Source organism: Diadema antillarum, unplaced genomic scaffold (genome assembly GCF_040938485.1).
Source record: "Diadema antillarum isolate AM-2024a unplaced genomic scaffold, OU_Dant_1.0 seq00001103_RagTag, whole genome shotgun sequence".
NCBI lineage: Eukaryota > Metazoa > Echinodermata > Echinoidea > Diadematoida > Diadematidae > Diadema > Diadema antillarum.
The window spans coordinates 927,591-953,804 of record NW_027271919.1 but is presented as its reverse complement, the minus strand read 5'-3'; the positions used below and the strand labels follow the sequence as shown (position 1 = coordinate 953,804).

Below are 26,214 nucleotides of genomic sequence, written 5' to 3'. Positions count from 1 at the left end.
TTGCCTTAATATGTCACAAAATTATTCTGCTCATGACGGCTTCTCTGCCTACGCGTGTCTGCTGCTTCAAAGAAGAAAATCTACCGAAGAGGTTTGTAGATATTACAAGAGGTAGCACCATTTCTTTAATCATGAATATATTCCTTGGACATACAACTTCTTACTGTATACACCAAATATTTCGTAAGGTCTTTATGTTCGCGAATTTCACGAGCAGTTACTATTCATGAATTTAAAGAAATGCAAAAATAATGACTCTGATCCTGATATGAATGTGAGGTGCACGTATACATATCTCCGTTCAGTGCAGTACTCCACAATCGTGAATTTAACCACTCGTGAAATCATTGGGAAGTCCTGATCTGCGAAAATTTAGACTCTCGAAATATATGGCATATACAGTATTTCACATGGGGGTGTGTGAACCCTACATTTCTAGCATCAGCACCAAAGTGAATTGAAGATGATGCAAAAATGACAATTTAAAATTCTCTGACACCAGATTTACTACAACATGCAAGTGTGAAACCAGACACACCCATACAGACTGCCTTGGTTTAACCCTTTGTATGTTTTAAGTACCAATTGGCAGAGAAAACCCCATAGCATTATACACACTGTCCAGAGTTCCTGGCACTGAACGGGGTAAGCTTCAAAGAAGGATAATACATACGAGAATGGAACGAACTTGATGAACAACATCAAATAACAATCAATTTGTTCCCTAAAAATCAGCTTAATCAGCTTCTTTACTTTTTTTTTCTTCCATTGCCTATAAAGTTGGTAGCAGAGAGATTAAAAAAACAAAGCAAAACCTAAAGCAGTCTGAAATTTGTCAACTTTTTGAGTACATCATACTCACATCTTAAAAAGTACACCTGTGTACAAAGGAGAGAGTTCTCTGTGGATTAGAGAAAACCTGCTAATGTCACATTTGACTTCATGGGAAAGGTACATCCCAAATCGTTCAGATCTGTTAGTTCTCAAATACATGCAAACTTATAAAGAAAAGTGCCTAATATGGAATATGACATAAATTCTTATTGCATGTCTGGGCAAATCAGGTATTGCATTCTTGGCCTCTAATTGATATCAAAATTATTATTGTTTTATCGTCCTGAGCAACGGCTGGTCCTAAATCTATGACGTACCTTTACTCTAGTCCGACAACAATGGAATAAAATCAAAACAAAATCTAATTTCAAAAATACACTTGAAAGTCTTCCCTGGAATCCTCATTATTACAGAAAAAAAATAATCATTCATTCAACAAGTTTTCACTGCATACCGATCATCCTGGCATACAATATTCAAGGAGATTTACAGTATTCATAAATTAAGTCGTCAGCCGTATACATGTACAAGACATTAACTTTAGCCAGAGGGACTTCTTGTAACTCTGTGGCATACTGCACACTGCAAGAATGCCTCTTTAGTCAGGGCAACAATTCCACCACTCTGACTTTTTCATGTCATTACATTGTCCAGGTGGAATATCTATGTGAGAGGAAAGAAACATGTCCCATTGTGGCCTATAGGGGGCAGTCTTCAATAGCTATACATCTGAATTCATGTAGTACCATTCCAGCGGGGCACTTGCAGCCCGGCAAGCAGTCGTCGCTTGGCGAGCATTCCGCACCGTCTATCGTGTTTAGCGAGGAGCACGTCTGAATACAGGCTGGGGAGCATTCACTGTAAACGGCGCCCTCTGGGCACGAAATGGCTGCAGGTACAAAGAAGGAAACGAACAACAAATACATTGGTGTGCTGGTCCTACATTATACACAGACAAACATATTTCTTAGCTAATATTGCATGCTTTCCTCGCCCTCAAAATCTATATAACTTTTATTGACAAACAAATAAAAAACAACAACAAACAATTAACATATTGGAAATGCATGATTATCTCATTCCTACATTATACACAGACAAACATATTTCTTAGCTAATAATGAATGCTTCCCTTTCCCTCAAAATCTATATATCTTTTATTGATACACACGTAAAAAATAAAACAAAACAATTAACATATTGGCAATACATGATTACCTCATTCCCTAAGGCCTATATTTTATGAAACAGCGAATCCTAAAAATGAAGAAGGATTAGAGTAATTCTCTGTAGATTGCATAAGTCACATCCAGTTTCATTTTATAGTTCAGCCAATCCCATTTAACTCTGAAAAGTAGTGGAGATTGTAGAAAAGGAAATCCATCCATGTTTTGTTTTTCTTAGCAATGTTTACATACACCACTCATAAATACAGACACCAACTGTCACTTATTATTTTTTACTTCGCAGTATCTCAAATTGTTTTTCCAAAATGTTATTACTATACCCATGTCTATTGCCGGAAAGGTAAGAATACTGTTTTCCATCAAAAATATGTCTTTGTTTGCAAGGTTGGCATCACTGCACTTATTACTATTCATAATTAACACAGCCCTCCAACTTTCTTCAACTGGGGATATTTCATAAAGAAAGAAAACGCATTTGTTCTCTAGCACTGGATGAGAACATCAACCAAATCCAGCCTACAAGAGTCTACTGAAGAGAACAAAAATTATTTCTTTCTTTGGGCAAAGATTTTAAGATAAGAAGGCATACTGAGATGATATACAACAGAGAGGCAAAAAGTATAAAGTATTCTCAAGATTGTGTCTAAACTAAGAGCAGAGGAGACATTCTACTTACAGCAATAGTTAGCTCTTTGCCAGTCGATGATCACGCCTTTCTTGCGCGCCTCGTGCGAGTATGCTGTCAGGACGTCGCACAAGCATCGTTCTTGGGACGGACACGCGCACAGGTCGTACATACAGGCATCAAAGAATGGCATTACTGGGACTACAGTATGGGCAGATACGAACGGCTCTCGCTGCAAAGAAGAAAAAATTAAACCTCAGATTTCATCATCTCCAATCTTCGTAGAAGTGTGATAACGGGAGCTTAAAAGACAAACATGATAAAATCTACATCAACTTATAAGAAATTCATTCACTTACAAACTGACCAAATTCATATGTGTACAAGTAGCTATTAATAAATTACATGCTCAATAACTTGAAGACTGTCTAGCATCATTTTGACACATTAAAAAAAAATGTACAAGTTGCAGACAGAAATGCATAAATATCATTGTACATGAAGGATTAAAACACACTGCAGTAATAATACTACGGTCTAATTTAGCCAGGGTAGCCACTTCAATGTTTGATAACACTGCTCTACCAGAGGGCCCTGCCTTTATTATTGCCCCAGCACCATCAGGTTCCCATTTTTACATCAAGGTGAAGATGCATATAGTATGTATAAAAACACTTGTATCTTGTCCAAGAATATCTAAATCCTCATGCGTTGGCACACTTTGAACCCCAGTTGAGACCTTCTGTCTACGAATTAATGCAGAGCTCTCTCCGCTATATACCATGTAGTGATCCCATTAATGCATACCGCATATATTTTGTGAGATTTTCATATTCACAAATTTTGCAAGTTGGGTTCTATTCTCGAATTTTTCAGCATGCAAAAATATCAACACTGATCCCAACATGCAAGCACATGAAGAGTTTGTTCGCAAAAACGGATAAGTCCATTTTTGAAGATTTTGAAGTACGGTCTCTGTCATAAAGTAGAAAATAATACCTTTTAAATGATATATTGGTCACTACATATAAAGGTACATTTTTGAAGTTATGGTCAAAAGAAGCAAAAATTGTCTTATTATTCTCTTTATTTTTCTTGACCTTTAATCGCAAATATCTCCATTTGGCAAATATGGACTTATCGGTTTTTGCGAACAAACTCTTCATATGATACAGTATTTCACCATTCATTAGCGTACTCCATGATCCCATGATCACAAATTTAACCACTCCAAAATTGTTGGAAAGTCCCGATTCACAAAAAATTATATACGCTTAAAAGGATCGTACAGTTTTGGTTCAGACCTAACTTTAGATTTCTAACATTTTTTTTTTTTTGTGAGATAGTGAGAAACCTTTCAGGAAATATTAAAGAGCACATCAAATTCCAAGAGGAATTCAATGTTTATGTGATGAATATTGGTATTAAAATAGGTGAGATATCCAATACAGAGCAATCTTAATAAAACGTGGGACCCACTTTTTATTAGGATTGCTTTCTTTTACTTTGTTTTTGGATGTCTCAGCCATGTCAAAGCTGATTTTCTCCTAATAAACCTTGAATTCCTCTTTTATACTCAGTATTATTTCATAAGTGGTTTGTTGGTATCTTACAAAAAGTTAAAAGCCTATACTCCTCATCTCCACCAATATCACAACATCCCTTTAACATTGCATATAGGCCTACTGTAATTGCACATCATACCTTTAAGATGCTGCATTCTTCTCTAGCGATGAACTCTAGATCAGCGTTCTCCTCCCTCATACACGGAGTCTGCTCCACACTCTCCTGGCACGAACACTCGGCATAGTCGCCAACGAGGAAGGTGTTTCCGAACTCGGAGGCCGTCCCACACAGGGTGCCATTAGAGGCTCTGCAAGAATGATAGTGACAACATACGTGCAAGCAAGATATCATTCAGAGGGGTGAAGGTTCAGGTGTGAGTTTCTTCAATTTGTCTCCCTCTACAAATGAAAGTTGTTAAGATCACAATGACATGTTTGTTAATTTCTAGATCAGCAGTTGTGTTCATAACAAATTTCACTTGTAGAGGGAGACAAATTGAAGAAACTCACTCCCGAACAACAGACACATTGATCACGATAAGACTGATTCAAAGATGGGGTAAGGAATATGAGAGCCTCAGGCCAAAAAGGCAGACAGAATTACCCATCTGGACTCTGAAGCTCCAACAATCCAGAATAGTTAATGGGGTATGCAGTCTGGCATTACATGCTGAGAAGGGTGGTTAGCACTATTTTCTCTCCACTGAAAACAAATTTAGACTGCAAGTTTTCAGCTAATTCAAGGAGACAGACCACTAAGGAGATATTACTTCCAACAAGTGGGTGTTGGAGCCAATAAGCAATCATCACAGATGTGCAAAATGTGATGGTGATGTTTGCTTACAGCAATATTAATGACAATGACCACAATGATGATGGTGAAGATAACGATGATAAAGATGATGATGATGGTGATGATGATGGCGGTGATGATGGTGATGATGGTGATGAGGATAATGATAATGATGATGATGATGATGATGATGGTGATGGTGATGAAGATGATGATGGTGGTGATGATGATTTGATGATGATGATGATGATGATGGTGATGATAATGATGGTGGTGATGATGATGTGACGATGATGTGATGATGATGGTGACAATGATGATGATGGTAATGAGGATAATGATAATAATGATGATAGTAATGATGGGGATGATGATGAAGATGATGATGATAGTGATTATGCTCATGGTGATGGTGTTCATGGTTATAAATGATGATGGCAATGAAAATAAGAAGTTCAACATGACATGAAATGATAATACTAGCTGTAAATATGTGTAGCAAACTGTTGATTAGTAGGGAATTTTTCATAACAACTTCTGGGGATAAAGATGATGATGTCCCCAGGACAAAAAACAACAACAACAACAACAAAAACAAACAAGCGAACTCACTATTGCAATATCCTGGGATGTCAAATGATATCAAGCAAGTTGTTCCTTTTGGTAAAGGAGTCTTTTGCATTGGCATGAAAATACTGGTATTTACTTTCTTGAGGGCGAAGCAATCAAACCAACAATTTTTGTTCGCAAAATCTTGGTCCTCTTCTACTGAGGTCACAAATCTATTGGCAAACTCTATTATAAAATGGGTTCAAGAATGTAGCCAATAGGAAGCGCTGAAATGAGACACACCTCCTTCCTTTATTTCAGTACAATAGCACTGCCTGTAATCCTATGGTAGATTGCCGATCGTCTGTGCGCGCGGCGGCTCCTTTGATGAATTGCATGCATACGCGTACGCGCTGTCAATCCTGTAAACAACTTCTAGTTCGGGCTGCCGGGCGGCCGGCCTGTCTTCCCTTGTGCATAACATATGTGGCGTACGTACGTATACTGTACTATACGTACACTTTGTACAGTACAGTAGACCAAGCGTTATGGGACCGGACGCGTACATGGAGTCACTTTGAAGAGCAAATCCAACGATTTAGCAGGTTAATTCTCACGCCGTTTTCAGAGTATGTTGTCTAGTAGGCCTATATGAGGAGTCTATATCAAGTCTTTAAGGTAAAGGGTGCATATTCTATGTAAAATAAGTAAGTTTTCATGCGGGAACTTAAGTGTCCGAAAACCCAACCCCCCCCCCCCCCCCATTATACTTATAGTGTATGTGCGGAACTTCCGCGAGTGCGACGTGCGTAAATGTTTGGGACGAACATCTTCGGACGTCTTGACCCACAAAGGTACGTGAAAAACGCTGAAAAATGATGTTAGTTTTCGAATTTTCGACCCATTTTATACAACAAATGATGCACAGGATTATTTTGTGGCATTAGTGGAGGCGTAGCTCACTCTCGGGTATTTACAATGTAGTGCAACATGCACTCGGCTTCGCCTCGTGCATGTTTCACAATTGTAAATACCCTCGAGTGCACCACGCCTACACTAACACACTCTATCCTGTGCATCATTTGTATACTAGTGTAGGCATGATAGTTTCTGTTGCCAGGGAAACGGCGGTATCTCAGCATACCTGAAGTCGTCATCTGGGTTGCCGTTGTAGTCTCCACAGAGTCCGCACAGGTGACCCTCCCAGATCCCGTCGGCTCTCACCTCGGCAAAGTGCTGTCCATCCCACGACAGCGAGATTCCAATGTTGGTGTGGACCACTACCATTAGACCTGTGTCACGTGGGAAATGGCACACATGTCATTAAAATGCTACGGTACATGACTAACCACCACATATTGCTTTGTTTAGCAAAGATATCTGGAAACTAACTGTCAATGAATAAAGATTAACTAATTCTCCTTATTCCCTGTTGTGTTGCCTTAGCCTTCCTATTGGACCGAGCCACACTGCTACAACTGAGTGGGCTTACTAACTTTATATACTGAATGCTAATGAACAAGCTTGGGTAAGTTAAAGGACAAGTTCACCTTCATAAACATAAGGATTGAGAGAATGTAGCAATATTAGTAGAACACATCATTGAAAGTTTGAGGAAAATCAGACAATCCGTTCAAAAGTTATGAATTTTTGAAGTTTTTGTGCAGTACCCGCTGGATGAGAAGACTACTGCAGTGTATGAATAACTTAGATGTCACATGCGTACAACAATATAAGGAAAATATAAAGAGAATTTCATAAAATTCCATCTTTTGAAAAAAGTACACATTCCCCTGACTCGTTACCGACAAATGTTATGGGTAATATTATTCCCCCTGCCTTTAGAAAGAGGCAAGTCAAGTGCTCTTTTATTATGCGAAAAAAAGTGAAAATATGTTGAATTTTCTTTTACATTTTCTTTATACTGTTGTACGCATATGACTCACAAGCTGTAGTAGTCTCCTCATCCAGCGGTTCCAACACAAAAATTTTAAAAATTCATAACTTCTGCATCGATTGTCCAATTTTCCTCAAACTTTCACTGATGTGTTCTACTAATATTGTTGCATTTTCTCAATCCTTATGTTTATGAAGGTGAACTTGTCCTTTAAGCTAAGTAATTCACTACATTTACAAGCTATGCTTCTCCTGTGAATTCCTCTTTACCATATACAAGTCAACAATAAAGTTGTAATTACATGTACTTATTTGTTCTTTTACTGAAAGACAAAGATGATATTACTATAATTGTGTAATGTTGAAGTGTGTGTGATTGGACATTCTGTAAAAATTCTTTACTCATGTAAGTGTTACGTATATTACTTTGTATAATAATAAATAATAAAATTATATGAATATTGATTTGAATAAATTGTCAAAAATAGGGGGAAAAGGCCCCGAAGAAATAAGTATCTATCAGTTATTTCTACTCACCCAATTTCTGGATGCTGAACTCTGGTTCATTGAGGTATGGGAGAATGACCTCCTCACGGTTCAGCCGAACAGCGAAGTTCGGCAAGAGGTCGATGGTGACGTTATGGACGCGGAAAGAAACCAGTTCGGTCCAGGACACAGCATACGTCTCTTTACCGTTGTTTTGGACGATGATCTGTGGAACAAAGGTAATACAGATTCCACTTTTCTATTCATGCATGTCATCATTTATGTGTAATCTGGGCAAAAAGGCAATTGAAATGGTACAATTCTTGATCAAATACAAGTTTTACCACTGTAATAATAAATCATAATCTCGCATTGCCTTGGAACATAGTGTATGTACTGATTACTTGTCTCATTTTTTTTTTAAACAAAATTTCAATACAATAGATTTGACTTACAAGAAAAAGAAAGTCCTGCTGCTGGCTCACTCAGTCTTCTTTTATGAAATACACTGCACCCTAATATATCATTTATTCAATTCTTTGAAGTAATGACTCCTCTGTCAAGTCTTGTCATTGCAACTGATTGACAATTAGCAAGTAAGGTCTTGGGTTTTAAATCTCATGATTTTTTTTTCATCATGGCTATTACTCAAAACACTGAAACATCTGTGTGAATTCACGTCAATGAAGGGAAATTTGTCAATCAATTTCAACTCAGTTCTTCATAGAATGCAAAGAGATTTAACAAAACAACTATATTCAATGTGAGAATAGAAGAACTATGACACATTTGCCTATTGAACTGGTTGTGAGAGGGGATGAACAATGGTGGCACTGTTTGAAAAAATCTGAATGGTAAATTAAATGCAGCAGACTCAGCAAAGAACAGCATAGGAGAGGAGGAGAGAGAGTGGCTAGACAGGAAACAAAAACAAACATAGGAGAGGGACTAGACGAGAAGCAAAGAATAATACAGTGGCGGATCCAGAGGGGGGCGCACCAGGTGCGCTCCCCCTCTTCAGTTTTTGTTAAAACAAACAAAATAAAAAGAAAAAATGGGGGGGGGGGGACTGCCCCCCACCCCCTTTAATTTTGTAACTGTGCCTCCCCTTTACGGAATTCCTGGATCCGCCCCTGCAACATACAAGAGACCAGATGAGAAAATTCAGACTGGGAGAAAAACAAACATCTTTAGGAGATGCTCAGTCGGCTGTTTACCTTACACAAACAGAACACATAAAATTGTTACAATATAACAACATGTGTGATGTGAAAAAAACCCCAGGAAACTACAGAGAATCAGACATCGGATAGTCAATTACATGTTTGGCAGTTTACATTGTTTTAAGAGTTCATCGACTCTTGTCAACTGGTTCCTGAAATATTTACATTCATGAGCTACTTATATAAGTCACTATTAAAGCCTGATAAAGAACAGAAAAGTCATTTGACTCTGATCTGTTGGTCAGGGGCAGTTCTCTCCTTACACAGCAATTTGGGTCTCCATGCAGTCAGTTAGGGGCATTTTTCAAACCTTCGAACTCTACAATCTTCAACCTCTTTCATCGTCATCATCTGCATCACAAAGGGACAAGACAATGACAGGAGAGTCTATTTTCGAATGGGTGGCGGCCATGGTTGCTATGGTGATTTGTACTCTATGCTGCTGGTGTAGTAATGCAGGAGATTATGTAATGGAGATGGGACAGGGGCCCGACACTGATGAAGAACGGCCCTTGGAATGGCTGACAATCACGCCAGAAGATGAGCGTTAAAAAATGGAAATGCCCAAGGTTTGTATCGGCTATTTATAAAGCCTCTTGGCAGAGCATCTGTGCATATATGTTGGCAGGGAGGGGACTGTATGTCTGTTTTTGGGCCTATGAGTCTAAATGCGTATCAGAGACTCCCACTCTCCCGTTTTCGACGGGAGATCTCCCGCCGAAAACCCATTTTTGCAAAATCTCCCGTTCTCCCGTTGGAGATTTGATTTCTCCCGCCCTGGGTCTGTGTCTCTCGGTGGAAAGGATTTCTTTCTTATTGCTATCGTATGTTGAAAAAATAAGCCTTAGATAGCACCAGAGAACATCTAGAACCCTAGGAACTTCGCGTTTCGCACACATCAACTTGGAGTCTCCCGTTTGCTAGAGGTTTCGGGCGGGAGAATCTCCAGATCAGAAGGTGCTTGGGGTTGGAGTCTCTGGTGTATGTTTTTGTGTGACTGCATAACTCAATATAAATAAACCCCAAAGGTAACTCTCTATAATATACATTGTATATGCAATATTGACCCACATTATTTTTATTAAACATTTATAGATATTGATTTCACGAAATGCTTCCTCTGAAATCTATAAATAATGGAAAAGAAAAATGGTATACTTCTGACTCAAAATATGCGAGCCATAGAGAATTACAGTACTTCTGTTAGAAATATTATCATAAAAAGACCCACACTGTAAAGCCTCGGTTCATAATACCTGTTCATATGATGTTTTATTTCTTTTAAAGATATCTAATATAAAAGTACACTTACAATGTATAACCCTCCTTCCCCTCCCTCAAAAAAGCAAAACTACGACAATATATAATTGAGTTAGCTTTTTATTTCAAACGAATTACAGATGTAGATGCAAGTTATTTTGTTTTTTGTTTGTTGGTTAAATCAATGGCTTCCTTCATGGCTCGCACTCACAGCCAAGTCGCAGTGTGGCCTCAGTGTCAGGTCTTGGGATTGTGCCATCAATCGGCGTAACGCTACACCTCTAAACCTGGGAAATCACTTACAACACACTTTGTTTTGGCCATGCTGTGTGCCCATCTTTCCAATAGGGGACCAAATTGTTTTCTATAATCCTCTGGAGGTAAATAAGAAGAACATAAGTAATCACGTGTCATCCATGGCTACTCTTATTCATATCACCATGCCTATTCTCCTTTTTTGCCTATTATATGGGAAATTATATCTCCATATTACAATTTGTGCATTCATAAGAAACATTGCTTCACACAAGTATTGTTCAATCACACTTTTGACTATTTCCACAACAGATCCAAGTGAGGACTAAAATAGAACCAGTTTCGTCACAAAACAAACTCATCGTGGGACCCACATAGCCTACACATGCATGGAGTCGACTGGAAGGTTCTGTGTTAGGACTGGCTAAATTTTCATTTCTTTTCGGATTTGACCTGTGTATTTTAGTGCTTCCCGTTAATGACTATGAGCAAACAAAACAGAACTCTGAAGCCATCCAGAGAATTACATTTTCGTCGTAACAAGTCCAAGAACCAGCTTTTAGGTAACTCCAATCCCACAACAGCCGCCGTAGTGCACAGCCAACAGGCCCCTGTATCAGGTGCGTCTAATACCCGGAAGCCTCATACACGCACGACCAATGGACTGAACTGGTTACAGAACTCCCTCTATACAGCAGATACGTGGCGAGCTGCCCATTGTTCGTCACGGTAGCTACGCGGTGCCTGGGACTGAAGGTATATGCAACAAGCCATTCAGCATTCCCAAAGGTCACAGAAAGAACCATGGATAAACTGGATGCATTGTCAGTGAATGTTTCTGCAATTCATACTGAAGTATTTGACATGGGAAATACCATGCCAGACTTACACAACTGCTGTTACAGACTCGAGCACAAGGCTTCCTGCTATTGAGAATGACATTTTACAGCCCACTGACGAGCGTGGAACCCAAAAACGTTTTAGCATGGAGAGATGAGTACCTGATGGTGATGCATAAATGATATACAGTTGATATACATATGTAAGAGATTATATCTAGGCTCTCGTTAGGGTAGGGAGTATGAAAGATCATCGATGCCACCAGTAGGCCCTATGATGTTTTTCCATTAGGCTCTACATAGACAGATATTGCATGCTTGCCATGGATGTTCTAAGCAGTATTGCTAACGTCAATTCAGTGATGTGCCATTAAATTTCGAATGATTAAAATGTTTCCGATGTCTCTTTAGGTGAACATTCAACTATCCTAACCATCTAAAGGCAAACTGAGAATGAGAGATTGTGCACATGAGTTAACATTGTCTGCCTACTATATGCAGACATTCAGTAGGTATTGGCTGTTATGATGTATGAACTGCACCTTGAATTTTGACCCGTTTCAGTGGGAAAAAAGTGTGGTTAATGCACCATTATTTACGGTAAGTTTATGAGCTCACCTCAAATTGGTTGGTGGTGCAGTCCTTGGACAGAGTGTATGTACAGGTCCCCTGGAAGTCATGGAATCGGTTATCAAACGTCCGGTAGTGTGGGTCTCCAAACACGATGCAGGAGCCCATCCCTGGAAACGATACAAAGAGATTGAGGTTTCAGTGCAAGCTCGAAGGCAAATAAATCTTCTATTTCTGATTGTCAGGTTAACACTGCATGTTTAAAACCCACAAAGGACAACACGCCCTGATCATACGTCGCATTGCTTTTCAGCAGCACATAGATACACTGTCGAGGTCTACAGGCAGAGAGATATACATGTAGCATCAGCAAATAAAGTATCAATAATGTATACATTCAATGCAAAATGTTAAACTGTTCACTCTCTGCCCGTCTGTTGCTGCTTAGGGCCATTCAAGCCCATTTCAATACCTTCATAACATTTTGCATCTGTTATGTGCACTAACTCTATGGACAGTGTACCAGATTGAAATGATGAGAAAGTACAGCTGTATGGAATCACATAATCTCAAAAGATTCCGATATTCTAGATGTTGAAAGTATAAACAAGACTCTTTTATATAAATAAACCCACTCACTCTCGTGTGTTAATGTATATGAGATGGCAATTCCTTTCGATCCTTTGTAATATATTTGCTTTGTTTGGCTTTTTACAACAATGTAATTTTAAGTGACTTTCACTCGATAAGCAGATTGAATGCAAACAAACAAAAAAGATTAAAGATAGCATATCCTCGCTGGGGTGACAAGACCTTGTATCTGCAATTTTGGTGAAAATGACTTTTTTTGATTAATGGTCAAATAATGGGTGAAGTGATGTCCTGTCCAAATCCCAACTGTCTTAACTTTACTCCAAAAATGAAGCCACCATGGCATGTCAAAGAACAGGCTATCCCATTCGGTATAGTGCTTTGGCCGCCATGTTTTTTGGCTCTCCTGAACATTTGACATTTTGTAGATACGAGGTCTTGTCGCCCTAGCGACGATATACCATTGCATCTTATTGTGTGCAATAATGGTAATTTATTCATTTATGTTTCTTCATACATGTATGTGGATATCTTGTCTATTGGACTTTTTTCAAGTAAAGACTCAATAAACTCAATTCAGTTCAAGCTATAGGTATCAAGTATTTCCTCCCATATCTAATCATTGTATAGGCTATTAAGCCTTGAAAGAGAACATATATCGCTGTCATACTTACTGGGCACGCATTCCTCGCAGCATCCATCTGGTGATAGCTGGGGGATTTCCCCCTGCAGAGAAAAGGAAAATTACTCTTTCTTTCAGGCACAATCATTAATGATGTGAGTTTGAATAATCACTGTGATAACACACAAATACTGTTGGTACATTTTGAATGTCAAAGAAGTTACCTCACATGAGAAGAAAAAAGGCACTTGAATAAAGATGGTGATAATATCAAAGGTTCGATAACCCTACTTAGATAAATTTCCTCTGTGATTCTTAGAAAATTCATGATCTTCACATATAGGTATTGAACAAAACAATACTCAGTTTGGAAAAAAAAACCAAGCTCACATAACACAAGCTACTTCATTTGAGTTAGTGGTATATATTTTACACCCTTCTCTTACACAATACAGAGATAGCATATTATGATTTAAAATCCTCAGGCAGGTTGAGGTTATATCATAGGATATTGCTGGCATACACCCACAGGTTTTCCAATCTGGCAACTTTTAGAATCATGTCTTTCATGACATTGCTGTCTCTGAAATCCTGATTCTGATGACAAAAACTGCTCTTCTCTCTAATTCTGTTGCTGCTTTCCGTTTGCATGGAATATCTGCCCAGCCCCAGGTGTGCAAAATTTTTCTACATAGTATACTAGCAATAAACAATAATAGTGCTGAAATATGATAGTTAACAAAAGAGGAGAGAGAAAAATGACGAGTGAAGAAGAAGGGGAGGGGTGGAGTGGGAGGGGTGTGGAGGTGGGTGTGTCTTACCCCTATACAGTTGAGCGCCGGGCACTCAATATCTGAGCAGCGGGAGACGCCATTCCTACAAACACACTCCTGACATCCAAGGAGGAAGGAACCTCCCTCAGGGATCACCTCGCCACGGAAAGTGCAAGAAACTTCGTCTGCATCAGAAGAGACCATAAAATGAGAGAGAAGACACAAAAAAGAGTAAGAGAAAAGTACAATGAAATCTGAATACTTCAGATGAATGGTGCTATGGAAACAATTCAATTCAATTCAATTCAATTCAATTCAATTCAATTCAATTCAATTCAATTCAATTTATTTTTCATATTTCTCAGTGAAAAAAAATACATCAAATTTAACAAAATGAAATAATGCATGATATCCAGCTAAAAGGCATAATAGAATATTGCAAATATATAGAACATGGTGGTCGATCTATGAAAGTTGGAATCTGAGAATGAATGCTAAAGAAATATGATGGAACCTACTTAGAAGCAAGCTTGTCGAGCGTAGGTCCCAAACAGATGAGTATGGGTACCAAAACCTAAATCTATGACCTTTAATCAATTCACTCCAAAGCACCTGTACGTGTATGACAGTGCTATGAAAAAGGATTATATTGTAGGCCCTAAAGAGTGAATCACTATAATTATTCCCAACATGCTACCCCTTACTATGCATTGTTTGTTGATTGGCAAGTATGTTGGAGTGCACATGCACTGTATGTTTGGAAACCAATTAATAATGAATAGAGATTACCTAATCCCCCTAATCCCTACTATACGCATAGCCTTCCTGTTTTAGACTGAGGCACATTGGTCCACCTCAGTGTACTTGCTAAAGCTAAGACTAAGTCATATTTAGAAGGATTATTAGATGCTGGTGAAAAAGATAGCTGAGTTTAAAACTAAATGACTAGGCAGATAAAGTGTTAATGTCAAACGGCAGATAATCTTTTTGAAATCCTGGAGAAACAGGAAAAGAAGAACAAAAGATGGGCTCTTTGTGGCTTCACTCTTTGCGCGCTTTGTGCGCTGATTTGCCTGTACTGATGTACATACTGTCCAAAGTCCCCTGAACGGAAAGGGTTAACACAGAAGCGCATGAAGCAGCAAAGGTAGGAAGTTTCTAAATCTGGACTGAAATAAAACTTTGAGAAAAAAAAAAATGAGAACTACAAATCTTCTCACTTCCTTCCTGGAGTCCCAAACAGCTGCTACAGCACTCCCCTTCCCGTCTGATCTGCTGGTCCTCTGGACAAGACAGACTGGGGCAGTCCACTGAGTAGCACACCACATTGGCATTCTGAGAGAACGGGAAGAAAAGAGAAGGGAAAATATTTGCGTGATGGTGGTGCTTGATTGGGGAGTAATTTCAGCGACAAGACTTCTAAAAACCCATGCCTCATGCAAAAACAAATGTTTAAGACTAGGGAAAGCAAAACTACACGTATATCCCCTACAGAGAGACGAGCACAGCAGTAGGTACACCCAAACAATTCAGTTGTTTATCTTACATCAGTTTAGATGTCTGTATTACCTGTTTGTTTTAATATGCTAAGCTACAGTTTTACAAAACTCTGCATAACAATGTGTGTTAATTCTCTTATATCACTCTTGTCTGCCATGCTCCATTAATTTGATTTAATACTGCAAGGAGTGCATATCAAATCATATCACATCACATCACATCACATCACATCACATCACATCACATCACACCAAATCAAATTATTTCCAATATCACAAATTCTTTCAGATATAGTTTATAACAAATCAAGAGATTATTATCTGCATATTGGCAGTTACAGAAAGAGCAAAGGGTACTAAGATTTGAGAAACTTTTGATAAAAGTATATCGTACCTTTTCATTATGCATGTAATGGCCTGTAATTTCATATCTACCTGAGATATCAAAGTGTCATATTGACTGTCATCAAAATACCGTGAATTTAATAGAGTGGGATATAATAGGAATCTTTGAGCAAGTATCCACACAGTCTGGCCAAAATTACAAAAAGTGTGAAAAGAAAACATGCATGTGTGTATTAGTGTAAGTAGGTAGAGCACCATCCACATACATATGAAGAGTTTTATTGCAAAAGGAGCTAAATCCATTCTTGTTAAGTTGAGATATTTGTGACTAAAGCTGCTAAAAAACACAGAAAATAATAAGAAATACAAGATATCTTTAATTATAACTTCTAGAATATTCCTTGTTATGTCAGAAGTGAGGTATTACTGGAAAGGTTTAATTTTGCTCTATCTGATGATGGACGTACTTTAACATTTTTAAAAATGGCGCTTAACTCATTTTGCAATAAAACCCTTCATTTGTTAATGGATATAAGATCCTCATCCCAAAGCCCATTCAGCAAGTGAGAAAGATTTTACTGCATACACCATATATTTCGCAAGTGTAAATTTTCACGAATCCGGAATTACCAATTATTTTGCGAGTAGTTATATTCGCGATCGTGGAGTCCTGTACTGAACAGAGAAATGTACACCCGTATGTCACATCCACATCGGGATCAGAGCCAATATTTTTGCTTGTCTTTAATTTCGTGAATAGCACCTGACTCTCGAAATTTGCAAAAATAAAAACCTTGCAAAATATTCATTGTATACAGTATTTTGTAATGTTCTGGGCCCCGTTTCATAAAAAGTTGATATGATAACAACTCTTGCTGGAATGTCATTTGTCATGGTAACGACATGAATGCAGCTTCCTGATTGGCTGTTGCTATAGGAAGTTGTCATTTCAGCAAGAGTTGACATCCTAACATCTTTTATGAAACGGGGCCCTGTTCTACCAAATTCTGTGTTTCAGCCCTCCACTCACCGTACAAGAACAGTTGGTGCAGACATCACCAAGGGGTACAAAGTTTTCCCCATTAAGAACCAGTCTCCCGTCAAAGACACAGGCGTCCAGCTTACAGACGGGACAGCAGGACCCCGGCTCCCTCACTTGGCGGATTTGGGGACAGCCTACGTCTAGACACTCCTGGGCGGAGCAAAGCAGCTCACCGGCCTGGAAGACAAACAAAGAAGATTTGGTCAGACATTGAAATATCAACTATCACAGGCACACATGATGCAGTGACTTCATACCACATGATTTACTGCCAGACTAAGAATCATGTAAACATACAGAATGATAAGATCAAAATATTAACATTTAGGCAGTAAATGAAAAAGTAAGGCAAGTAAAAAGAGAGAAGATTATCTTATTGAATGGAAATATTACAAAAAAAAAAATATATAAGATGGTTAAAACACAAAATCAGCAACTGTTGATTGGAAATTAAACTGAATAAAGCTTGGTACATATAGGAAACATACAAGAAAGCAAAGCGAAAAAGGGAAAAAGGAAATTTGTGAAGTTTTGACTAAAAGTCTGCAATAATGCACAACTATCTCCATTTGTTTGCACTTGACACAAACATGTTCACGGATGGCTTACCATACACAGACAAGATGAACATTCATCAGGTGAGTACTGAGAACCACTCTGTAGGACCACATCGTTTATCTGACACATTGTTCGCTCATCTTTATAGTCTGTGAGATGGAAAGAAAAAAAAATCACTGATAGGAATATGAAGATACAGTTTGTGAGCGATAGCTAAAGGGATGTTTTACATCAGGGTATTTATGAGATTGTTAAAAAAGCAAGCAAACCGCAATTTGAATTGTTCCCCTAAACCCTCCAAATGATCCAATTGGAATGGAATGGAACAGAGCTAAACAAACCAGAACGAAACAGAACATAAAAACAAAGTCTGATGAGAAAAAACAGATTCACATAAACTACAACATATAAAAAACCCTGGAAACTAAAAACACACAAAAACAAAAAATAAATTGGATTCAATTTAACTGGTATGTGTATGAGCATCATATATCAATCAAAGTAAAAACTAATGTGTGTTTTTTTTTTGCTTTTATGAAAAGAGCAGGTAATATAAGTACACTATTGTATTTGCATATCAATAAGTCATACAAAGAAAAAGATGAAACTATTGACAAACCTTCAAATGCAAGTTGCTCTACAAAACAAGAAAAGAAAGGCATCTTCAAACTTAAAGGGAACAATAGTTGTTAAATTCACATGGAGGTTGATTTCAAAGACATTTACCTCTCATAACCACACACACATACACACTCCATACGCACAAGGAAAACAAGAATACCACCATACGAACCATTACACCAAGCATTCCAAACAAGCCCAGCATTGTACAAAGATCTATACATAGATCCATGAAACAAAGTTGAACAGAGTACCCACCTACACACACCGGGCAACAAGCCCCGTCGCTATAGACGACGGACTCAGCGGGGCAATCAGGTATGGGGCAGGTGATCGGTTGGCAGTTCAGCCGGTTGCCCTGGCACACACACTCCATACAGTCATGGGTAGGTGGGCTGAACACCTGACCGTTGGCATAGTTTACGTTGTTAAACATGCAGCCTGTTAGGAAGAGCACAAAAAAAAAATCATAAACTTTTCAATGATCTTGTCTGTTTCCTTTTTTAGGAAGGGGCTCCTGTACATCATGTCAATAACAAATCATTTTTAAAAACATTCAAAAAATAAAGGCCGGATGCATGATAGACATTGAATGGACAAAGTACTTGGCAATGAATTTTTACTCTGAAAGAAAATAACACTGAAACTCAGAAATACATGCCATAGCTTATCCTTAAGATTGTTCAAAATAGTTTGGAAGTTACATGTACTATGATATAATTTCCTATTCTTCTTGTGTATAGGATAAGCAACAAGGAGCATAGCAAGGACAAAATATACTCCATGCAAATACATAAATGAATACTATAGCATGTTTATTAAATATAGAGCAATGTATCAAACATAGTCTATGCCTGTAACTGTTGATCTTACAATCCATGTGATACACAATGAACAAAACTGATTTGAATTAAATCAAATCAAGTCAAATTGAATCAATGCATATGGAATAAACTTGAGCTAATCTGACTTAAATATTTCAAATGGAACTCTACTGAATGAAGTGAGTAAATGGATTTAGCGAGTCAAACTGGGTTTATGAAGTGAGTAAACTTTAAATGAGGTTGAACTGAACTGACGTGATACAAGTAACAATGAATGAAATGATAATGAGTTCATTGAAGTGGAGTTTAAATGATTATAATTCAGCAATATTGAACTGAATTAAATTAGATTTGAAATGGATGAATCATCCCCTAATGGGTGCCTACCTAGGCAGGATGCACAACATTCATCAGGCTCAAACTGTGGATCCTCACAGTCAGTGATTGGACAGACTGGTGTAGTACATTCTATCCTTGTGTTCTATGGGGAAAAGAAGCGGAAAAGTTGAGCAAGAAATTTTACCATAAAATCGTAACAAAGCCCAAAGTTGGTTTGGAGCAATGTGGCAATATTCAGACAACAAAATACCGTAAAACCACGAATTTTTGCTTGCACTTTAATATTGCAAATTTTACAAGAGCCATATTTGTGAAATAAAAATGCACGCAAAAGTTCTAGTCTACACTATATGCATTGTATGTAAGAGGCAACTTGCCAAAAAGGCCGTCGGCTCCAATTCACAAAACTTTCATGCTACAAAAATATCATGTTTTACAGTAGTGACAGTGTAGCAAACGTGTACAATACATAGGGTCATTTTGAATGTGTGACTGTTTCTTAATAGACTGTCATAGCAGTGCAATTGTATGCCAGATTTTTTGAAATTTGTAGACCGGCACCACTGAATTGGAATCAACATTCAAATGCAGCCAGATGTGGAATGGTGCAGCATTTACAAGATAGTGAGAGTAGGCCTACAATAAACAGAGAAATTTTGAAGATATGTATATCTATTCTTTCTATTCTTTCTGATCTCTCATCTGGTTTGTCTCATCTGACCAGCAGAAGTCACATTTGCATTTATTTCCCAAGTCTGCTTGAGACAGGAAACCAAAAAATTTAATACAAAACAACCAACCTTAACATCAGTTACAACTCATATAAACCATAAAAAGTTTGATGAAACACTAGGTGCCATTTGCATGACCCTTGACCCCTGACCCTTGACCCCTGACCCTAGGTGGGACTCACCACACATCGGCAGGTAGTGCAGGGGTCATCTCCGTCCTGCCAAGTCTGACCGTGGCTGTAGATGGAGCCGTCCGGTGCAGTGCAGACGGCGCACTGCGGGCAGCACTTGTTGAATGGTTGGACCGTCTCGCTGCAGTAGATTGGTGGACAGACCTCATCTTCACACACCACGTTACCATCCTGGGAAACGAGATCCACAATCAATCTAAATTTACATCTAATCATTATCATATCAGTTAAACATTTTATTTATATTCAACCTTTTGAGTGCAGGGACTTCCAGCATTCACTTGCTAAGCTTTGCCATAGGCTTTCTATACATCCCAAGACTTGAGCTTCCATTATCATTATCACATTTTGGCATAACATTTCCACAGTCCAAAGGAAAGGAAAATATATCATCGGGTGAGAATGATAAGGGTATTAAGTTGCCACTAAACCCATAATGCTCGAGGCAACTTAACGCCCTTCTCAGTCTCAGCGGATGATATGAAGACAGTGGGAAACAACTTACCCGGCATTCACAGGTGTAGCAGACATCGTTGCCTGGATTAAACTTGGTGCCGTTGCGGTAGAGGTTTCCGTTGTACTCACACACACTGCAGTCTGGACAGCATGCTCCCTCTGCCTGAAGGCCGTGGGTGCAGTTTGAGCCCTCCAGGCAGGGCAGCCGCACACAGTTGATGATGGTATCCTAGCAACAGAGGATAAAATGTCATAGGATTTAACCACCATTTCATACCAATTCTGCACAGCATTGCACACTTTCATGCATCTTCAGTAGAAACCACTCATGCACTTTACAATTATATCACAGATCTATTCAGTTTGAAATCCGTTTTTTTACATTCTGGTACTTGTCAATTTTCAATGCATGCATTACCTAAATTTTCATATTCTTACTCTAAAGATACTTTTCTCATCATTATCATTATCAATATTTACACAATTTCTCATGTCATTAATATTTATCTCATTACTAGGACTCATATTTGTCACTTATTAAACCCATTAAAGGGCAAGTCCTGAGTATACTTGGGCAAGTGTCTATGGAAAAAGCCTGTTGTAGCAAAATCAACCCATCTTCAACAGGTTGACAAAAATGCACACTTTCTTTGTCACTGTAGTAGACCAAAAAAGCAGATAGCAAACTCTATGAGACATACATGTATGAGGCTTTAGCATCTATTGACCGATTCTGTGACGCGCTATGTGTATTTTTGGCATGGGCGCAGCCATAGTGGGTGTCTTAGCCGACCCCCCCTTCCCACTCCCCACCCCTCTCCCTAGCGCGCAGAATGAAAACTGCTTTAGCCAATGGGCGTCTCGTACTGAGTACGCGAATGCTTGCTTAGTGCGCGAACCTTTGTTACAAGTGCGTGATAAACATGTTGCCTGGGGTGGGGGAGAGCAGGGGGGGTCGGCTCAGACACCCACTATGGCTGCGCCCAGTGCCATGACATGTCTGCTGCCCTCAACGAACCCGAATTGGTCAATACATCAATGGCATTGAATCATATTTCTTCACATCAATGCATGAGACAATGAAGTCGTGAGTATAACTTACCAGACAGGTGCACTCCTGGCATCGATCCCTTGATGAAATCCAAGACTCTCCGCTCCTGTACTCCGTTCCGTCTGGAGCTCGGCAGAATGCATCTGCAAAGGAAAAGCAAGTTTTACAAAGAATGTTTGTAAAGCCACTGTGTGATGCGAGATATGAAGAACCCTTATCACAATCATCATTATCATCATCATCATCATCATCGTCACCACAAACATTATCTTCCATTATCATTATCATTAATATAACAATTGTTTTCTAATCATCATTATCATTGAACTTACACCTGTATCTTTAAATCATTTTTTTCATCATCATCATCACCTTCATTATCATCATCATCATCATCATCATCATCATACATCATCATCATCAGAGTTGAAAGTTATCAAATTCATCCCAATTACCACTATCAGCACCAGCCTCCTCCTCCTCCTCCTCCTCCTCCTCCTCCTCCTCCTCCTCCTCATCATCATCATCATCATCATCATCAACATCATCATCATCTTACTCCAACAGTGTCCAAATTGTCATCATTATGACAATTATCAGTGAGTTTCATTCTAACTGTTCTGAAAAGGTACCAATTTTAATAGGGAGGTGATAGTGATCTATGTAAGTTTATAGACTCACCTGCACATGATGGGCAGCACTCTCCAGCCACTGTGGTGGTCACTGGGCAGTTCAGCATTGGACACTGTTCCCTCTCTGCACACGTCACTGAACCTTTCTGCGAAGGTTACACGAGATCACGTGGTGAAAAAAGCAACCAAACATAGGCAAACATCCAATGCAAATTATACAAATATATGCAAACATATGCAAAGATATGCAAATATATATGGATATATGGAAACATGTGAAACATTTCGTAAGATATTACAGGAACATTGTCCTAGCCAATATTTATATGTGTATCTTCCTATTGATAGGTGATATTAAAGTGATCATTTAGAGTCAGGCCTGGTGCAAAAAACAAAAAAACAAACAAACAAACAAACAAACCCTCGAATAAATGGACAAATTTTGACTTAAGCATTGAGGTGGTTCAATATTTAGAGAACAACCCTGGAGACTGGAAGAAGTCATGATAGGTTGAACTGAACGTAAATATTAACACACTACACTTGTATGAAATACATGATTTTATTCATCAAAAGAACTCGACGTGGTAATAATTACAATTACCATCATCATCATCATATCACAATAATGATAACAACGAAAGCAATAAGATAGAATCACTATATTACACAAACTTGTCTCCTAATACATGTGAGCTTGTTAAGATGATAAGAGATATTTCCACAAATGTTGTGTGATATTTCTGTTAACCCGTTGAGGACGAGTCTTGAGTATACTCGGGCAGGCGTCTATGGGAATGCGTGTTGTAGTGTAGTCAGTCCATCCTCAAAGGGTTAAACAAGCTTAATATGACCTGGCTCCCGTTGCATATAAGTTGTGATCAAACATAAACAGAAAATCAAGCCTAAGTCTTTGAATACAACCTGTACTCAATTCTGATTGGCTGATACCTGAATCATGTTGATTTTTCTAACTGTGGATGTTTGATTTTTTTATTCTTTTTAATGCAACAGGACACAGTTCACATTTTTTGGTGGGGTCAACAGTCAGCAACTCACGTCACAGAAGCATGTCTTGCAGGAATCCAGGGCAGGGTTAAAGTACTCTCCGTCTGGGATGATCTGACCAAGGAAGTAACAATCTGTGGGAGTAGAAGGGTTAAGATGATAACAGAAATATATAAGAAATGTAGAAAACTGTGGTATGCATGCAATCTGTGTGTTACAGAGCTTTGGTTATGTCATAATCTTTGACTCGTTTCCATGTGTTAACTTTGGTCACTTATGATTATATGTATATTCACATATCTATGATGAAGAAAATCACTGCATCAATTGACAGTAAGTCATCATAATGATAAATCTAAATGAAAAAATACATGTAGGTCATATACATTGTCTCACCAAAGCAATTGGATGTGTATGTATCAGTTCAATGGTACTATCTCATTAATAGGTCTACATATAGTATTATTGATACATGAACTAAATGAATGAGGGTAATGAGGGTATCACAATAGTAAGCAATGAGAAACTTTCACAAATTTGAATATTCTGAAAAACTACTCAATATTTATCACTGTACCTTCGCACAGTGGGCAGCACTCTCCGGGTGGATGATAGGGGGCGCTGCACTGAACGTCGCAGCTGGTTGGCTCACAGATGACGTCGCCGTTGAGACAGATGCAAGAGTCGCACTTGTCAAAGGCCGATGGGAATGTGGCAGCGTAGGAGTAGCCAATGCCATTGTAGTAGCAACCTGGTGGAATGGAATGTTTTAATAAGGATTAACACTATATCTTAACGGGACGAGTCCACAGTATGTACTTGGGCAGGTTAGTGTCTATGGAAAATGTGTGTTGTAGCAAAATCAGGGTAACGGGTTAATGCACCACACCCATGTATACTAGCACTCAGTGTACAATAGTAATCTGATTATTTGATGTGATAATGGCAAACTGTATTACAGCTATGATCACTTCGGTGGTTCAAGTGATTGCCAAGCATCCCACTTTTACTTGTTTGACTGTCAAGATATCTACTGCTCATCTTACAAATCTCCAAGAAAATCTGACCTGGTTACCAACTCTTACTGTCATGTGATCAGGGAAATCTGTACATGAGCTGTGTCCACTTAGTAATAATTTAAGTTTTGCATCCAGCTACATTATGTCCAAAAACTGTGGCAGTTCTTTGAAAAGGAGAAAACAATTTGAGTTATAACCCTTTCACATTTTGTCTTAGCATAAACTCCATAAATAGTGCATTAGTTTGCTCTACATCACTTCGCTGCATATTTCTTTTACTTCATTGGTGAACAGAAGGTCATACATGTAGCTCTACACTACAAATATGCACTGCATTATTTGCAGGCAGAATTACGGGCTCTTTCACTGAAACATATGGCATGTCATGAGACAAAAAGAGCTAGAGGTTCAAAGACTTACCTCTGCAGTCTGGGCAACATTGTCCTTTGACATGGACAGGGTTGTTACAGTTGAACTCACACTGCTCCCTAGAACACTGAACCTGACCTGTCGTCTGAGACACAAAAAGATATGAAGGGAAGACAGAGGAGTGTTAACATTCTATGTGTGGCAGGAAGAATATAATGCATCTAGATCTGATTCTTTAAGGGATAGTACAGTTTCGGTTGAGATGGGCTTCAGGTTTTCAACTTTTTTTTGATGATGACTTTTTGGAGATGAGAAACCTCTTATGAAATATGAAAGAGCATGTAATTCTTAGAGGAATTCAAAATTTATTTGATAAAGATTGGTTTTTGAAATGGCTGGGATATCCAAAACAAAGCAATCGTAATAAAAGATGGGACCCAACTTTTATTAGGATTTGTTTTACTTTGTTTTTGGATATCTCAGCCACTGCAAAACCGATTTTCATCTAATAAACTTTGAATTCCTCTTAGAATGGTAATATAATGCTTTTTAACGTTTCATAAAGTGGTTTCTAAGTACATGCATCTCACAAAAAGTTGAATGCTGAATCCTCACCTCACCCAATACTATACCAGTCCTTTAACATTTCCCAAAGTGCAGATCTCATGCAATTGTAAACTTTCAATACAGTTCACGTTGTATGTCTTGATTTGAGGATTACAAAGGCATACACATTCACCAACAATTGTCACACACTTCACTTAAAATTTGATTGGTCATCATCATCAGTAGAAAGAAAAAAAAATCAATCTTGAGAGCAAAAGATAACATGGTTGAGAAATATTGGAAGAGAAAATGACAGAAAGAACATGATGGACAATAATCCCTAGAGCAATGGTTTGACCAGTTCCATGAAATTTACTCCTGCGACAATTGCTCTCATGAAATATCTGCATGCTAAGCCAAACATAAATTCTACCCACAAACACAATCCCAACCCTAAACCTAATCCTCACATAAAACTAAATCCATATCAAAACCCTAACCCTAACCCTACGTCCTTGGAGGAAATAAGACTGAAGCAATTGTTGCAGGAGCAAATCGTCGCTGGAGCGACAAGACCTCGTATCTACAAAATGTCAAATGTTCAGGAGAGGACAAAAACATGGCAGCCAAAGCACTATATCACATGGGATAGCCTTTCCTTTGACATGCCATGGTGGCTTCATTTTGGGAGTAAAACAGCTAGGATTTGGACAGGACATCACTTAACTGATTATACTGACCATTAATCTAAAAAAGGTATTTTCACCAAAAATTTTACATACGAGATCTTATTGCCCCAGCAACGAAATGTGTCACTAATTTGATCACATACCAGACAGGTGCAGGTCAGACAGTTATTCCTGTTGTCTCTCCATGAAGAGATTGGAATAGAAAATAACAATTAAGTAACATGGT

At 38.5% G+C, this 26,214-nt stretch overlaps 1 protein-coding gene across 1 annotated transcript; it reads right to left on the bottom strand.

Annotated features, from left to right (window-relative positions):
• Positions 1-1,000: 1,000 nt before the first annotated feature.
• LOC139743717 (kielin/chordin-like protein) lies at positions 1,001-24,896 on the bottom strand. Its single transcript, XM_071654174.1, has 20 exons — positions 24,805-24,896; positions 23,943-24,116; positions 23,417-23,499; positions 22,407-22,503; positions 21,777-21,868; positions 20,724-20,903; positions 20,210-20,389; positions 19,345-19,438; positions 18,392-18,574; positions 17,564-17,661; positions 16,943-17,131; positions 15,289-15,403; positions 14,117-14,253; positions 13,348-13,399; positions 12,131-12,252; positions 7,987-8,161; positions 6,698-6,845; positions 4,351-4,519; positions 2,698-2,878; positions 1,001-1,723 (listed from the first exon to the last, which is right to left on the bottom strand). The coding sequence occupies exons 4-20, from the start codon at positions 22,462-22,464 to the stop codon at positions 1,533-1,535; spliced, it is 2,364 nt and encodes a 787-aa protein (XP_071510275.1). The 5' UTR covers positions 22,465-22,503; positions 23,417-23,499; positions 23,943-24,116; positions 24,805-24,896; the 3' UTR covers positions 1,001-1,532.
• Positions 24,897-26,214: the final 1,318 nt, after the last annotated feature.